Raw genomic sequence first — 17,559 nt, 5'->3', positions numbered from 1 at the left:
GATCGCTCTCAGGGGCTTTTCAACCATTTGGGGAAAGTTACACGCGGGTGGGGGTGGGGGGAGGGTCAGGCCCTGCGCTGCCCACCCGCCGAGGGGAGGGCGCGCCCGAGGCGGCGCGGGCCGCAGCGTCCCCTTTAAGAGGGGCGGCGTGGGGCGGGGGGGACGCTCCCGCGTTCACACCTGGAGTGGGAAAGGGGGGCGGGACCTCGCGCCTCTGATTGACGGGCGGCCGCCCTCAATGGGGCGCCGCGGAGCCGTGGCGGGGAGGGGGCAGGGGGCGGCGCAGCGCGGCCAATCGCAGCCGGTGCGGGCAGGCCGCCGAGCGGCCGCTAGCCAATGGGCGGCGGCGCGGCGCGGGGGGCGGCGCGGCCGCACGGTGCGATGTAGCCAACGTGGGTTTGAGGCGAGCGGCGCTCGGGGGCCGGAGCGGGAGCGAGCGCGGTGGGGCCGGCCCGGCGGCGGAGCAGCAGTAGCGGCGGCGGCAGCGGCGAGGCCGGTCGTCAGCGGCTCTCAGCCCAGCGGAGGCGTGCGGGGGCGGCGCTGCGAGCGCGGGCCGGAGCCGAGCGGCGCTGAGGCCGCCCTTGCGCGGAGCGAGGAAGCGGAGAAGGCGCCCGCCGCTGCTGCCGCCGCCACCGCCGCTGAGGAACTTTGTCGGCGCCGGGAGCGCGGCTGCGGCCCGCCGCCCCGCCGGGGGTGGATGCCGGGGGCCGAGGCGATGCCGCGGGCGGCGTAGCGCTCCGTGCTCGCAGGGCTCCGCGGGGCTAGCGCGGACTGCTGCGCCTGCCCCCCCCTTCCCTCCTCCGGGCCCCCCCCCCGGCCCGCCGCCGACCCCGCTCCGGTGCCGGATACAAAATGGCGGTGCCGTTACGGGGCGGCGGTGGGTGCGCGCCCGCGGCGGCGCTGCTGCTGGCGCTGCTGGGCTGCGCGGCCGCCTCCGCCGGCTGCCCGGCCGGCTGCGCCTGCGGCGGCGGCGAGCTGCTGGGCTGCGGCGGGCTGGCGCTGCCCCAAGTGCCCCGGGACCTGCCCCGCTGGCCGCGGCACGTGTGAGTACGGGCGGGGGCGGCGGAGCGGGGCCGGGGGCGGCGGGCGGCGCGGCCTTGCTCGCCCGTCGCGCAGGGGCTGCCCCGCGCAGGGCCTGGGTGTTGCGTGTTTTATGCCGGGTAGGGTAGCGCACGGAAGTTCTCCTAAAAGGAAAAAAAAATCCCCAAATTTCCTTTTATTTTTCTCCCCTCCTTCCTTTTCTTTCTTCTAAGTGACACTAGTTTCTGCCTGCTTATAGCTGTTGAGTGCATGGTATGAAATCTCGGGTGTTCCTCTTATCTGCCTCCAAAGTTGAACGGGGGATGGAGATAAGGCAAAGGTTGCCGTGTGGTTGCGTTTCCAGCTGTACTGGGCTGAGCGGGAGTTTGTTTTCTCTCAGCCGGTCCCTTTTTAGACTTATTTTCCTTCTGTTCCTTTATACTGACCCCTCGGGATGGGGGGTAGGGGGAAGAGATGAGAGCAGATCTTGTTGTTAATTATATGATGTGCTGCAGATAAAAAGGCCAGCTTTGGATGACTGGACTTGGGCTCCTGAATCCTTATTTGGACATGTCAATAAATGGCCTGATTCTCAAAACTGGTGAGCGCCCGAGCTCTGCCCGGCGGCTCTGAGAACCGGGCCCTTCGCAAGGTGCCCAAATATGGACCTGAGCGCTCCCGGCCAGGCGCTCGATTTTGGTGTTTTGAGCCATAAACTCTTAAGGTGTGAAAGTCAGCAGGAAAATGTTGGCAGAAATGGACTTGCGGGCTCCTAAACTGTATTGCGTGGTCATGGTGCTTTTGGGGAGCTTGTGAGGAAGTTGATTTTTCTCAAAAGCTGTGAGTGAGAGTTGTAGCTCACTTGGCTACTTGTGGTTCCCTCTGTTCTTGTCTGTTTGTTGAAGATACTAATCTGCCAAATGTCATGGTTTAGCAGATGGCAGCTAAACGTGTGCTATGGTACCTAGTGGTTAGTCAAGGGCCGTTGCGGGTTTTTCCCTCTAAAATGATATTTTAAAGTAGTTAAATGTATAGACACACAAACACTCAGCAAGTGAAGAACAGTGTAATTTCCATTTCCTGTAAAGCGCAGTGGATCTACTCCTGTTGTGTAACTGCGGAGTGTTGTGCTGTGACCTGACCTGATAAGATCTGAAGTATAAAATGAGACAAGTGAAGGGGGGGGAAGTGTGCTCGGCTTTGACAGCTCAATTCATTTGACAGTCTTAATACATCAGAACTGGGAGTGTGTGTGTTCATACACTCATATAAGTAAGTGTCCTTAACTATTAGCTCCTTAACCTCTGGAAATGAAGACCCAGGAAGGGAGAGGAAAGTGTCTCAGCTCTTCCATTAAATCTATAAAATTTCTAGCTGTAACAGATACTCCGTACCTCTGTCGGGAGAGAAAATGGTCACTGCGGTATTGTTGGAGATTGTCCAACTTTTTAATAAATAGAATTATTAGGGGTTTGTCAGGTTCTCTTGGTATTATTCATTTTGGCTGCAGAAATGCCCTATTTTACATGAAATTATTGGGTGCTGTGCTGAATTATTGAGACTAGCGTTTGGCCCTTCGTAGTCCAATGCCTGACTCATCGTGTTCACCTGTTGCTGTGTTCTCTTGCACAGTACAGATCCTTCATTCAGCCTTAGATAATCTTCATATAAAGTTTTTAATTTTCTCCCCATAATTCCAGAATTCCAAAGTCCTTTTAAAATAGGACAGTGCATCTTTATTCACGTAGAGAAATGTATTTATAGCCCAGTTTGAACAAACTTATTGTGTTTTTTTCAGGAGTGCTAATACCGACGAGTGTCTTATTCATATGGAACAGATTTTTGAATGTCTTGAGTTCAGTTTAAATTTTATTGGTGAACTCATCATGCATATAAATCTACTACTACAGACCTGTGGGCTGTTGATCGTTTAACCACTTAGATAAAATATGATTTGTCACTCTGTAAATTCTAAACTAACCAAAGAATTAGCTAAAGTGGAAGTTTGTGATGGCTTTTGTATCTGACAATGCAAAACTCATGTTTCTTCCTTTTTCCTAATGAATATAGAAGGCAGACATTTAAGCTATTTACTTATGTACTTTGTTTTTAAAGTAGTATTCTAATACACTAAAAATCAATTATTTAAGTTTAGAGAAACAAAACCAAGGCACTCATCTTTCATGATTCATAGGCTCATAAACGCTAATTTCTGGTGCAGTGGGTTGCTAACTCATTTTGAATAGTTGTTTAATGTTCTCTATAAAAACACCGTATGCTGAAGAAACATGACTTTATCTCCATGTAAATGTGTCAGTCAGTTTTTATTTTGCACGTGCCTTTTTAAAGAAGTCAAAGGCAAATGTTAAGATGTGCAGGAGCCCCAGACCAGTATGGGGATGCAGTCCTAGCATGTGGGTCCCGTGGACCCCCTCGCTGGGGTCCCTCAGGAGGGAGCAGGACGAGACAGGCGGTTGTAGCCGGGCATCCCATGTCTCCTGCCAAAGGTGTCTGCCTCCTGCCTGCTGCTGTGCCGGGGTGATAAGCTTGGGCATGTTAGATGGCTAAGTGAGGTGAGCTAAATCCTATTCTCCCTGACTTTTGGTGGCTGTGCTTTAACTTTGTTAAAGTGCTTTAGAAAACCCTTCCCCAGCAGTTTATCTTTTTTTTTTTTCCTTCTTAATTAGTGCCACAATGCTGAAGCAGTGCTTGGAGTCGATTTTCAGTGTGTTTCAGATAAAGCCTTTGTTTGAACTGTTAGAAATGTGGCTCTTGCACACTAGGCAGAGTTCTGGGACTGACTTAATCATGCTGTATATTTTGTCAACAAGACTATCAGTACTGAAGAAAAGCATTGGGATCTTTTGAAACTATTGTTATTTTTTGTTGGCAGCAGAGCTCAGGTTTTTTCTTTAAGGTTTTTTCTTTTTTCAGAAGGGATAACTGATTCAGAAGGGGTAGTTCACAGTAGTCACTCGCAATTAATACAACATGGCACAGGTAATTTAAGAAATGGGCAGTGATACAGTCTTTGCGAAGGGCTGCGTGCTTTCGGAGTACGGTTGGTTATGTAAGTGTGTAGGACTTCCTGCCTGAGCAGCGTTGCACAGGGCACGTTGCAACACTTTGGCATGATCGGAGCAGTCCACTGAACAACTGCAGCTCCGAGCCTCTGGCAAGCTTTGCAGCTCTCTGCTTGCAGCTACGCAAAGCTCCATCTGCGGAGGACGCTGGGAAGATCGAACTCCACCAAGCAGTCCTTCTGCAGTCCTGCTTTGCAGTGTTCAGCTCTGCTCGAGAAACTTAATAGCTTTTGATGTCTAACTAAATCTGAAGCTGGATTTACACTAGAACATTTTCTGTGGCATAAACTTCATGGCTGAGCACTCAGTGCGTTGTACTTGGAAAAACCCATGTGCAAGGCTGTTTCCTTCCTTCCATGTTGTCGTCTTTTTGAAGAAAAGTGGACAGGAGAGATTTCTTCTCAAACACCACATGAGATTTTTTTCTTCTCTCCTTCCATTTTAGTGATGGAGCAATTACGTTTTGGGTGCAGATTTTAATGATGTGTAAGCTTTTAAGGGTGTAGTAGTGCGGTGCAACTGTGTCCCAGATGACTAGGTGAAGTTTTCAGGATGTCAGGTGTGCCCCCAAAGGGTTTAACTGTTTTCTCTCTGTTGTGTTAGTTGCTGTATTACAGGTGGCATTTCTCAGACATCCACAGTTCTGCTCCTGGCCAAGGCTAAAACGACTTGCATGAGTTTAAGCATGGTTGCTCCTGATCTAGCCTGGGTTACACAAGGGAAGAATTTGGCCAGGTTTCATAGGCTGGAGCAGAATAGCCCAGAACTAATTAGTCTGACTCATCAAAACTGTATTGCTATTGATGCATTTTAATATACTCTGAGTTGCTTGGGCATCAGTGCTAATTATTAAAAAGAAACCTAAATAGCATCTTATTTAATAACTGTTCTTAAAAAGAAAAATTGTGAAATGTTATGGTTGCGAAGAAAAACATAAGGAAGAAACAAACGGCCTCAGTCCTTCCTGGAGAAAAGGAGGGAACTGTATAGGGTGTGCATGGGAGCCTTCTGTTTTTGGGTCAGTATGTATGTGGTGTATCTAGGAACAGGGCAGAGTCTTGGAAAGTGCCTGACAGATTGGAGGTAAGAGTTGCTTTCAATTCCCCCAGGGAAACTTGGGGAGTTGGATATATGGATAGGTTACCCTGAGGCACCAGCTGGGAGGATGATTCCTGTTTTCCTGGTGAATGCCTGGTGCTGCTTTTCTCTGAAGAGAAAAGTATCTGGGTGCATTCAAAAGTCATGTGAGTGCCTGCCTACAGTTTTAGGCCATGAAAGTGAATTGGAACTAGGAGTCTGGGATAGTTTTTTTTTTTCCTTTCTGTGCTTAAGTGTATGTACATGAAGAGGCTTAGAAGGTAATGAGACTGAACATCTCTGGGGGTTTAGTGTACCAGGTGTCACTGCTGTGCTCCTACCTAAGGTACATTGGCTACTTGGTAAAGCCGAGTGGAACTTGTTGGAAAACTTGCTTTGCCGTTGCCTGTGTGCATTGTGCTCTCTGGAGGTGGACATCAGTTGCTCTCAGTCTCTGGAGTACTAAAACTCATGCTCTTCTGCAGATGCGAGGAGAGCTGGAGGAGAAGGCGGGGGAATATCCTGCTGGCGGCCCATGGAGAGGGGAGTGTTGCTGGCAGTTCTTTCCCTGTGCGTCCCACTTCCAACACTGCTGAAATAATGGAACAAAGATTAAGTAATCATCACCGAGGCACCGGTTGTGCCTAGCCCTCGTGCAGCTGTGGAGCAGTTCTACCCTCATTGTGTGCCTCGGCTGCGCGGGAGGCCACTGAGGTTGGAAGAACTGCTTTCAGGAGAGATGTCTGAGGCTTGGTACAGATGTAGGTGGCCTGTTTCCCTCCCTCCATTCCCGGGAAAGGGAGTTGAAACCTAAAGACCTTCTCCCAAGCCAGTTACTCCCTCCTGGGTGGCAATCCAGGGACAGGTTTTGTACTTCCTCAGGACAGTGAGGGAACTGGTTATTATAAACATGCAGTGCTTGTAAAAGAAACTGCAGTTAAGAAATCCTGACTAACTCTTACTACGTTTTGGTACGTAGGAGACTGGAAGTTGTCTGGAAGGACTGGTCGTGTTCAGCTCCCAGTGGTATGCTTAGATTTAGCGTTCCCTGAGGCATCACCCTCTGTGGCGGCCTTGTTCAGGCATCATCCACCCCGTGCGATGCCAGAGAGGGCACCTGCAGCAAAGCAGGGCTGTTTGCAGTACTAGCCTCTGGGGGAAGGTCCCCTGACAAGGGCCTGGGGGGGGAGGGTAATGGAGGAGAACGTCCTAGCAAAACTTGCAAAGCAATGCCTCTCCGAGCCTGCAGCTTATGCACAAATACACACTTGCAAATAAATCCACTCTTCTTGTGAACATGTGTCTGTGGATTCGCTGACCTCCCTCAGCATGCCGTGATATTTATTGGCTATTACAGGAGAACAGCAGTTAACAGCAACCCTTTTGCAACCACTGTTTGATCTGTCCCATCCTAATCCCTGAACTGAGCTACAAATAGTCTAACTGTGATCACTTCTGTCCTAGGATTAGATGTGTATAATGAAGTCAGGGCAAAATAAAATATCACCACTAAGAAGCCTTTTTGGCTATTGGAGAAGTCTCTGGCATAAAGTGAAGGGCTCTAGGACCCCCTCAGCCTCTTCTACATATTCTTCTCTCCTTTTGAGAAACTCCATGGCATTTAATCACTTTGAGGCTTTTCCTCTCCACAGTGACTGCAATTTGAAACGCAAAGGTCCCATACAAAAGGAGCAAGTGCTCAATGGGCTGTGTTAATATTCAGTACCATTTACAATGGGTGCAGTTTGAAAAGGGGAGAATGGATGGTCTGGGAGCTGGGGGAGGAGGAACAGCAAAGGGAAAATTCCCAGGGCAGGGAAACAAGCATCTTGGTAGGCCTCTGAAAAAAATGAACACACCATCAATTGTTCTTTAGGAGAAACAACTGTTATTATGTATAGATAAAGCTTTTTTTTTTTTTCCTTTGCTTGTGAAAACTGCTCTACGTTTCTGTAGATACAAGACCTGAAGGTGGCTGAGCCTTTCAGGAGGTTCTACTTGAAACGTAAGGGGTGAAGGAGCAAACCTTGAGGTTGGTTACTTTCCCCCCTTTGTCCCTTTTGGGCCTCGAGAGGCTAAAGGTGATAAACTGATGTTTTTGAGCCCAGGCACTTCTTCAGCAAAGCACTTCACATGCTTAAATGCTTCCTTGAGTAGGGGTGAGATCCTGCTTCCCTGCTTAAAGTTAAGCTGGTGCTAGAGTCCTATAGCTGTCAGTATGATTTAAGCCCATGCGGAAGCACTTTGCTGAAATGAGGCTTCAGTCAGTATGAGCCTGAGTTGGCCAAACTTGCAGTACGAGGAAATCCCATAAAGCTTGGGAGGTTGCTCCCAAACTTCAGCATACTCTGCTAAAGTTGCAAAACATCCAAGGTGACTTAATATGTAGGCAATCCCCCAGGTGTCAGCAGGAGAGAAACACCTTTCCTGACTCTCTGTGCATACGCCTAGTTTTACTAGAGCTCATTAATAGGAGGCCAGCTGTGCGGAAGGCAGACAAAGGCACTGTTTACCTGGACAGCACAACTCCAGTGGAAGATTTTGAACGCTGGTCTTATGTTATCTTTCCTTTCATCCAGCTTGGAGCTGTGGCCAGCTGGCTTGGCCTTCCAATCGGTCTCGGCTGCCATGGGTGTCTTCAATTTTCCTTGGCCCTTTGCAGCTCCTGCATGTTCTACAGGGCAGCTGTGAATTGCTGAGTGCCATGAGGCTGTGGCTGTGCCCCAAATGCCCAAGCAGTGCATTTGTATGGCTTCTGATTGCTTTAATCCCTTGGAGTGGGGCTAATGTTCTGTCTTGAAGCCTGGATGGCTGCAAAATAGGCTAAGGACTACCCTCCCCCTCCCCCCCCCCCGCCCCCCCAAGCTGGCTTGGATTAGGACTTGTGTATTGTCCCTGACTTGCGTGTTAACTGCACCCAGAAACTCTCAATTAGGGGCTGCAGGGCTTTTAATTGATCTTGTTGGCTGCCCCGTGAGACACCTTGGATTGAGTTAGCTCAGCTCATCAGCTTTTAACATAATCATTTTGTGCTGCTAACCCAATCTCTCAGTGCGACTCCATCATTGTTTTGCAATGTGCAGCTAGATTGGATTGTATAGATAAATGGAGTAGAGATAATTTAGGCTAATGCTGCTGGGAAGGCACAGTCTGCAGAAAATTCAGGCTCCAGGTTCATCATCTGCAGAGGAGCAGGACTCGGCAGATGCTTAGCACCTCATTTGGGGTGAGGGAAATGACTTAATATAGGGCATGGCTTTAAGTGAGTGTACTGAAACTGCGGTGAGTAACATTGTGAGTTAACATAGTCCCTTGAGTCCCGAGCTGTGATTTCATGCAGTAAACTGGCCAAAGCAGCTGGGAGACATGGCTTTACAAGTGGCATTGTTTTCTTTTCTTTCCACAAGTGCACACTGTCCTTCTAATCACAGAAAGGTCACCAAAATGAAGCAGCCAGATAAACAGCTGGAGAAAATGAAGTTGACTGATCTATGTAGGATGGCTTGCAAAATTCAAGAATGTACTTGGGAGAGGTGGAGGTCTGCACAGACAGATGGATGTGGCCCCAGCCCCTTTTGGAGCCTTGCATAGGGGCAGATAGTTTGGGACCAGAGCCCCCTTTCCCTATCCCAAATATCACCCCACTCTGTGGAGGCTTGCTGCAGCGCCTGGGCTCCTCAAGATTGTTTTGTCACTCGTCTGTGTGATGGGCAGCTCTCTGTCCCCAAAAGTGCTCCTCGCCTACGGTCCTGTGGTCAGGGTACCATCGCTGCCTACCCACATGTGAAGCCATTGTGGGTTTTGGTGGAGGCTGAATATGGTCAGGCTGAGAATAGCTGCCAGAGTGATACCCAAGGATGAGCTCAGGTTCCCTCTGACAGCTGTCTTTTGAGGTTACTGACTTTTGTAGTGTGGTGCATAAATGGAGCAACAATGTGAGGCTACATGGAGAAACAAAGGGAAAATAAACCCTCTTATTTCCCAATATGTTCAGCTATTAAATGATGTCCCACTAAGCTGTATCTTTTTTTTTTTCCCTCCCTGCAGTGCTTAGGGGCCTGAGTCAAGAACCATGATGCCATTGTGCTAGCATAGAACACAAAATGCGTATTATTATTGTAGCTGAGTCATCCATTAATAGTTAACCAAATCCTGCACTGCAGTTTGAGTCCTTCAACCCCAGCCTCTTCTAGCTTCAGAGCAGGACCGCAACATATGTAATATGTTATGCTCCCTCATTATATTTTCAGCACGTTGTCTCTCAAGCCACAACTGTATAATTTTGGAGCAGTCTAGAAGCATGCCCTGCTATTTTGGGGGCACCTCTCAAGATTTGATGATGTGTCTCATCTAATTCCAGAAGTACGGTTCACTTCTGTGTGGTTAGATTTTCAGTTTGAGTAAGAATTAGAGGACGAGTTTCTTAAACTGTAGCTATCTGCCTGTTTGTTTATTAATGTTAATTGTGTTAGCCACTCGAGGAGTTGGTTATTTGTCTAGTGTCATGCCATCTTGCAGTGCCATGTTTGTTGCAATGTCTATTTTGTTGTAATAGCTTTATATGAATTTCAGCAGGAAGAGTTATCAGAGAGGTCCCTTGCACATTGAACAGCTTTTATGTGGCACTACAGATTTTTATAAAGCATATACTCCAGTGTTATGCATGAGTTGCATTTCAAAAAATGTGGTAGTTAGCTCCAGAACATCAGTTACAGCAAGAGTTTTGTGTGTGTGGATTTCAATGTCATATTTTTTTGGGGGTAGATAGTCTTGCTATCACTGTCTGTAATCAGACAGTAATTTGCTTGCAGATTTTCATCTGGTGTTTTTTGGGGGACCATTTTGGGGCAATCAAATTAAATTTGGAAGTCGACAGAGGAGTAGTCTTAAGAAATGCATTTAAGTGTTTCCTTTTCAATGAAGGTGCCTATTTTTAGATGAATCTCTTCAGATTAGGAAACGTAGACTTTGAGTTTAGTGGAAATTTGGCCATGAAATCTTGAAATAAGACACTGCTCTCTACCAGCTCCTCCAGCTGGCGGTGTGTCTTTCTTCCCTGTGGAAAGACAGAAGCCCTCTCAGGTGCATGAAGGAAAATGAGAGAGACTTAAAATGCAAAGTTGGGGGACGTGCTGCTGGGTCAGAGGGACATGGATGGAGCCTCACAACTGACGTATCCCCAGTTGCCCAGGTGCTGTTATGATGGGTGCCAGCCAGGGTGGGAACCCGCCGTCTTTTCACACGGTATGTACTCATCTGCCCTAGAGAGTTTACCATCAACACTAAGTACTAATGAACCTCTTTCAAAATACTACCCCTGCAAGTTGGAAACACGTTTTGCCTGGCCAGCGTAGACTAGGCTGTTTTATAACCACACTTAAAGTCTGTTTTAGCATGCCATATGCCAACGTAAACAAAGGTTTTCTACGTTATCTATCATCTAGAAAATAGTTCTGAAAAGTTATGGCTGGCCAATCAGGTGGTGTTTGCAGCAGATCTGAGAGAGCTCAGCTATTTCGGTTTGATCTGCAGCATAGGCAGGTTTCTAGAGTGGAACTGTGCACTTCCTTGGAGGTTGCAGCTGGTACCGGGGCTGAGGGACTGCTGCGTTAAACAGCATGCGCCCACAGCTTGGAAAATGCATCCAAACTTAGTCTGCAAGTTTTTTGGGTGCTTTCTCCTGGTCACGTTCGTTGGTGTGGCCAGGCCTGCTCGGCAGCACTCACTGCGAGCAGCGATGGAGAACGTCTCTGCAGGAGAAGGGTGGCCGCAGGCGAGTGCGTCCCCCCGTGCCGTTGGGAGCCCCCACAGGTCAGAGAGTCGCTGGTCTGCAAAGTCTGTCGCGGGTAATAAAATGGATATTGTAGGAAACAGCCTGGCTGGAGGCCCTGTGAAAAATCACCCCCTAAATGTGTTCCAGTTGTCCAAACACTGCTGCCTCTCCTTCCTCCTTTTGGTGTATGCCTGTGTGAGCAGAGGGAAAATGGGGGGAAGTTGGCTTTTGCAGGCGCGAGCTCTCCCTCCACCGGTGCCTCAGGAGCAGGGAATCCATGAACCAGCATTTGTCTTGTTTTCTGTGACTGTATCTAAACTGAGCTCAGCTGGCGGTGGTCCGCCCTGGGTTCAAAAGCTGTGAAATCACAAGTAGCTTTCTCTTAGCCTAGGAAAGAGGTTTGTGCAGGCTGTTCCTGCAGCCACCCTGGTCTCAGAGAAGGTAACCTGAATTTGGTGGTTCCAGCAGGGCTTTTTGCTTGCCTTGCAGCACAAAGTGGATGCGCAAATCCCATTGTGGGGGCCAGCAGAGAGCTTGCTGCCCTTGGTGAAGGGAGAGACAGCATCTCCTGAAGATGATGTGGGCTGCACCTGCAAAATCCCCACCCTCTTCTCCCTTGCCACTTGCTTCATTGCTCCTGCGCCTGTGTAGCGCTGGCATGTTTGCAGGCACAGGCCAACGCAGCAATGCTAAATGCTGCTGACACACAGGAGCTGGCATGGGCTTGTCCCTTTGCTGCCTGTGGCCCGGCTGTGCCGGTGAGCCAGGACACTGTCCAGTGCGATACGTTTGTCTGTGCAAGGCACAATAGACCTCTGTCTCCTTCTGAACCAGGAGGCAGAGTTGGATCAGTACTTGTATTTGTTTTGGCAAAATGGAGAGACTTGTCCCATTTTAGAAGATTTAAACAAACCGTACGATGTTTCACTTTGAAATATATGTCATAATACTTTCCTTTTTTTCTTTGCTAAGCATATTTTTGTGCTGTGCCTATCTACGTGGACTGTAAACAACCATTCCTCCTCCTCTCCCCCCTCCCTTTTTTTAAACCAAGCAAGTGAATGTTAGTCTTCCAAGTAGCAATTCTCTAGCTTTTAAATACCTTTGGATTATTCCTGAAGTACCACACATGTATGCTGCATTGAAGCAAGAAGTAATGTGTATTTTTAGACCTCTCTGATTTACAAGCGTTTGTGAGCATTGTGTTGTTTCTATCATTTCTTATACTTGCAAGCCCCTTTTCTTGTATATCTTCCTTCTCAGTTTCCAATCACTGTTATGCAGAAGATCAGTTCAGGACTATCCAGAAGCCATTGAGATCAATGACCTTAAAGGGTTTGGATGACTCAGCATTCATAAGAGTGGATGATTGACCTCTTCTTTTTGTTGCAATGTTAGGAAATAGGTTAATGAAGATGATAAAACTGTACCTAGGCAGGCTTCAACTCTATGTGAGCAGTAGAGGAAAAATTCTGGTTTGGGAGGAGGTCTGCAGAGCTGAGACTTCACCCCTGGTTTCTTAGCACTTTAATCCTGAGTGTTTTAACTTTGTAGCCTAATTAACAAGAAGCTGGCAGTTTGTCTTTTCAGTCTGCAGTTGCATGTATGGGACTTTCTTCAGCTCCTGGTGTTTTAGCAAGTGTGTCTGTCTCCGGGGCTTAGTCTAGCTCCCCAGTAAAGTTGCTCGGCTTTTGATTTCTTGGTGAGTTGAATCAGTTCCAGGAGCTCTGATTTCATTCTTACCTAACTTACTGACTGAGACATGTACTGGTCTTTGAGTTAATCTCCTTTGACAAAAAATCATATATATCTGAGAGTGTTTGGCTTGTACTGTAGACTTACAGCAGGGACTGGCTTTGCCTCTTCATGGTTTAGTAATCTCTGTAATCACTTTTTACCCAGGTTTCCTGAGGAAAACAGGCTGTGTGAACATGGGGGGGATGTGTGTGTGTGTGTCGGTTCTCTCCCCCATAGCTCTTGAAGCTGCAGGCCGATTACAACTAAATTTGATTAGAGGGCTCCAAAATTTCAAGTTCTCCCCCTTTCATAGGCAACAAGCTGTGGGGGAGCAACTGTGTCAGTATCCCCGCTGAGGAAAAGGAAGCACTGTGAGATTAACCTGTATTAGACATCAAAGAATCCCCGTAGGGGAGAGCAGCGCTCTTAAACCCTGCTTGCAGGAAAAGCTCTGGTCGGGGCTCAGAGTGTGGCAGATAGTGGAGATCCTGCTGTAAGATGTGGCTCCACCGAGTGCTGCGTTCATTCCGCATCTACCCCTGTTTGGGAGGAAAGTGGAGGGTCTTAGTGGCCCTCCCAGCCTGGTGTCGGGGCAAATTAATAGCATAGGAGCCAGAGAGGCTGGGTGCTGGGATACCCCGCCTCACCATTCCCAGGAACGGGGGGATGCTGTGGAGGCGGGAACAGTGCTGTTGCTTCTCCACGTCTAAAATGGTGCTCCTGGGGCTTCCCACTGGGTTGGGGGCCTGGAAGAGAAGGGAGTGTTTTGTCATGAAGTGGCAAGCTCTCATGATTGGCACAGCCACAGCTGGGAATAGTTTTCGGTGACTCTCTGCTCTCCTCTTGGAGGAGAGGTTCCAGGAAGAAGAGGCCTTTGTGCCTTGGAGCCCAACGGGTGTTGAGCAATTGGCTGCAGATGGAAAGCCGTGGTCCTGGGTGCCTATCTGCTCTGCCTGCATCCATGCTCCTCCCTCTGCTCCTCAGCAGCAGCGCTTCTGTGCGGGGACAGATGCTCAAAGGCCTCCAGGGCTGCTCGCAGACACGTGAGCTTCATAGCCACTGTCCAGAGGGCAGAGCCACACAGCCATGCAGCACCCTCAGGAGATGCCAAATAGCAGCCGTGGCTGTTTACTACAGCGTTTCTTTCTCCTGGTTTCTAGCACTTGTGTCTCAAGTGCTGGCACTTTGTGGTCTGCTTAACAACAGACTGACGAGCTGTGCTTTCAGCTGACAGGGATGCCTGCCTGCTGACTGCGCTGCAGCTCTAGTGTTCATACATTTTGTGTGTCCCCACAAGGCTTGCAACAGCTCCCTGGATTTTATTATTTGGACTGTGTGAACTTTTTTCTTTCTTTCTTTTCCCAAAGCCTCCCCTGCACACCCATCTGCCTGCTCCTCCTCTTTGCAGGTGATAGTCCCCTTGTGCAGCCCCAGTGCTGACAATTAGCTGCTGATGTGCAGCAGGCTCCCAGCCTGGCTCCAGTTACTGCTGTTTACTTTGTTTGGTTCACCCTCCAGCTGTGAATACTTGAGCCAGCTCGAAGGCGAGGTTTTGAAGCACCCTGTGTGTAAGTTGTAATGCCAGCATGAGGCTTGCTCAGGAACAGACTGTGCGTGATTAAGCCATTTAGACCTGTCATAAATTTTTAAAACAGTCAAAACAACAAAAATCCATCTTTTTTTGGGGGGGGGGGAGGAGGAGAGAAGAGATGGTAGCTGAACATTTTGGGGGCTGTGTACTAATTAAACCACAAGGCTGTAGATTTGTTTGTGAAAGGCATGGCTAAAATAAGAATTCATCAGAGACTGCAGGCCTGCACATTTGGAAACAAAATGTGGAAGTTTCCCTGTCCAACAATTTCCAGTTACTTCCTCTATGGTTTCCTGAATAAGTCTGGCCACTGGTTATAAGACAGTTTGCCTTGCAGTTGCAGGATGCATTCCTTCTCGAATCTCCGTTTTTTGCCATCGTTTTCCCAGCCTACATAGAATATGGGCTTCCTCTTCTGTGGAGCGATTGTGCTGTTTGGAGTTGGCAAAAGTAAATTGTGTGTCCTCGGGAAGCTGGTTTCCTGACGCTGCTGTGTGTGATAGACAATAAAACAGCAGTCCTTGGGTGGTTGGGGCTGAGCTAGGAGTGAATTGAAAATGTGTCTTGCAATGTTTTGTGAAGGTTATGGTCCGTCACAGCTAAAATTCCTTCTGACAGTTTTCCTGTACAGGATGCTTTTTCATTTTTTCAAATGCAGAATTCCTTTTCCTCTGCTTGTTTGAATGGTTTCAGAGCTACCAGACTATTCCTGCAGCAGAGGAGAAAAGCTATTACTTCTCTTGCCATTCACTTGGCTCTAAAGAGAGATTTGCAAGATTCCTTGCTAGATCGGCATCCATTGAGAACAAAGTCCAACGGCAAGGAAGAAATGTGCCCTCCGTTGTGGTGAAGGGTGCCGTTGCCTCTGCTGGGCTGCCTGTTTTGCCCCTTTCGTTGCAATTCACCTTCCCCAGTCCTCTGTACCTCCTGCTCTTGGTGTTTGCCTGAAATTTAGGACTTTCAAGTTGAGGTGAATGAACCACATCACCTCTGTATGTGGGGGGGATAAGGACCCTTTGACAGCACTTTTGATGCAGTATGTGGCTTTTTGAGCCATGCCTCTGACCTGTTGCAGTTTGTACTTCCCACCTCACGTGTGTGTTTGGCCCAGCACCCTGATCCTGGCATCCTGGAGTCTGGCAAACAGGAAGAAAAAACATCTCTTGGGCACTCATTTCACAATGTCTGTTGTCATTCACCAAGGAGCAATATAGAAATAAATTACAGGATAACATAGCAGCAGTGTTGAAGCAGTTGGGCCTTTTTTCTGCTGCCGTTCAGAGACTGTAGATTTAGGCAGAGTTCCTCGGCCTGAAAATGGCTATAATAAAGTAGAAGTAAAGATTCGTCTTGCCTGGTGTGTAAGCCTATAAATACTAGGCATTAAATACAAGCTAGAGGTCTAGTTTCTTTTGCTTTATTGGAATGCAGTGGATATTTCCAGCAGATGCCTCTACCTATCCTATGACAGGTGACTAAGTTGCTTACTTGAAGCTGCTCACCCTCTGTTAACTCTCGAGGGAGTATCGTCATGCCTTGGTTTAGCTTCCTGATGGGGGCTCTGGGGCAAGTGATGTGGGCAGCATCTAGCTGCTACTCTGGCTTTGCTAATACTGTCAAACCAGGCTTTGAGCATGTCAGTAAATTACAAGATTTGCTGGGCAAAGCAGTTGGTATGACTTTAGGGGGGAAAACATGCAATCTGAGAAACCCTGTTTTTTGCATAATTACTTATCGGATAGATCCTCGGTTGTTGACTGTGCCCTAGGAGTATTGTCCTGGGAGCTGTGCAAGCAGTATACAAAGCATGTACTTGCCCTTTAGTGCTTATAAACTAGGAAGCATTGGGAGGTGGGTGGATCTTTTCTGAGAGAAGAGAGACTTTCTGCTGAGAGCTTTTTCAGAACACGATCCTCTCTGCTTTTTGAAGGCCAAGAAAACCTGAACTGAAAATCTATTTTATTTATTCATTTCTAACTCCACCCTGCTTTGAGGGGAGCACACGGAGGCCACCATTCTTGCTAGGCACGCAAACCTTCCTGGTATGGCCGCATCTCTCCCCCCCCCGGGAAGATTATGTTCTGGGCAATATTTGAAATCCAGCTGTCTATGAGCAAAAAAAACCCACACTTCCTTCAAAGTTTTGACTCCTGCATTTTTCATCTCAGGCAGACTTTAAAGTTTTCTGCAGTGTTGAAGGGAACAGTTTGGTTTCTCGTTGCCCACATGTTAGCATTCCTGAATAAAACAGCCTCAAGATTTGTGGAGCAGATTCTTGAAATTCTGAGAATGTTTTGAGCCAGAAGATGTTTCCAGAAACTGCCTGGCCTAACAAAACGAGTTGGTAGGACTTGGAAACAGCTCGGGGAAAATGAATAAGGCGTTTTTATCCCTTTTTGAAATAATATCATTCCAACCCAAACCACCATCCTTGGTCTTGGGAGCTGTTCTGCTCCAATACCTTGCTGCTGTTAAGCCATAGCTGTTCTTATTTGAACAAAAAAGGCAAAGAAGATAGTTGATTTGAAAATGAGGTTTGTTACCCTGCTCTTGCACTGATTTCCTGGGTGATCCCGGCTAGATCATTTAAAGCTGGATCTGCAAATGGATTTAGGTACCTAAAGATGACCTTTGCCTGCATTGACAACTGATGCTCAGACTCTGCTTAACCCTACTCTGAATAGACCTGCGTGATGAGCTTTTCTGTAAGAGCCCAGTGGTGGCAGCTGCTTTTGCCCAGAAATCAGAAAGTGAAGGTGGCAGCACTGCTGTTGCCCGCGTGGTCCCCAACGGTGCTGTGCACTCGGCCCCCGCGCCTCCCCAAGCGGTGCCTCCCAGAATACTGGGATGCTGCTTAGTCGATTTCTGGCAAATATTTCTGTTTGGTTCTTCAGCGAAATGCAAATCAAACTAAGCCATGCATTGAGCATTTACTATGGAAAATGTTATTTTGAGCAAAAGGTATTTTAAATACGGCAATTACAGTTCAAACGGAGAATGTCACAGCAAGCTTTAGGTACTACCTCCCTATTCTGCTTATTTCGAACTACTTTTACCACTTGTGCACGTTAAGTTTCGGTGTTGGGATTTAAACGTGATGTCTCTTCCTGTGAGTATTTTAATGTAGGTGTGAGCGTGACTGAGAAGGGAAAGTAAAGTGAGGTTTCCCACCACCAAGGTGCTGTGGGAAGCTGGGCATGGCTTCTCCAGTGGCAGCCAGATTTAGGTGTTCAGGAGGCAGGAAAACTCCGATGACTGTTAACTTGCGTTTTTTATAA

General features: G+C 48.1%; 1 protein-coding gene across 1 annotated transcript in view; it reads left to right on the top strand.

The window, feature by feature from the left end:
* The first annotated feature begins 837 nt into the window (after positions 1–837).
* LRIG1 (leucine rich repeats and immunoglobulin like domains 1) overlaps positions 838–17,559 on the top strand; it is a 99,580-nt gene continuing 82,858 nt past the window's right edge. The window contains exon 1 of the mRNA XM_068907624.1: positions 838–1,043. Within this exon, the coding sequence (XP_068763725.1) occupies positions 853–1,043 (191 nt within the window). The 5' untranslated portion in view covers positions 838–852. The remainder of the gene's footprint in view (positions 1,044–17,559) is intronic.

The sequence above is a fragment of the Struthio camelus genome, chromosome 14, assembly GCF_040807025.1.
Source record: "Struthio camelus isolate bStrCam1 chromosome 14, bStrCam1.hap1, whole genome shotgun sequence".
Lineage (NCBI taxonomy): Eukaryota > Metazoa > Chordata > Aves > Struthioniformes > Struthionidae > Struthio > Struthio camelus.
The sequence above is the reverse complement of the archived record's forward strand: the minus strand, read 5'-3'. Positions and strand labels throughout refer to the sequence as shown.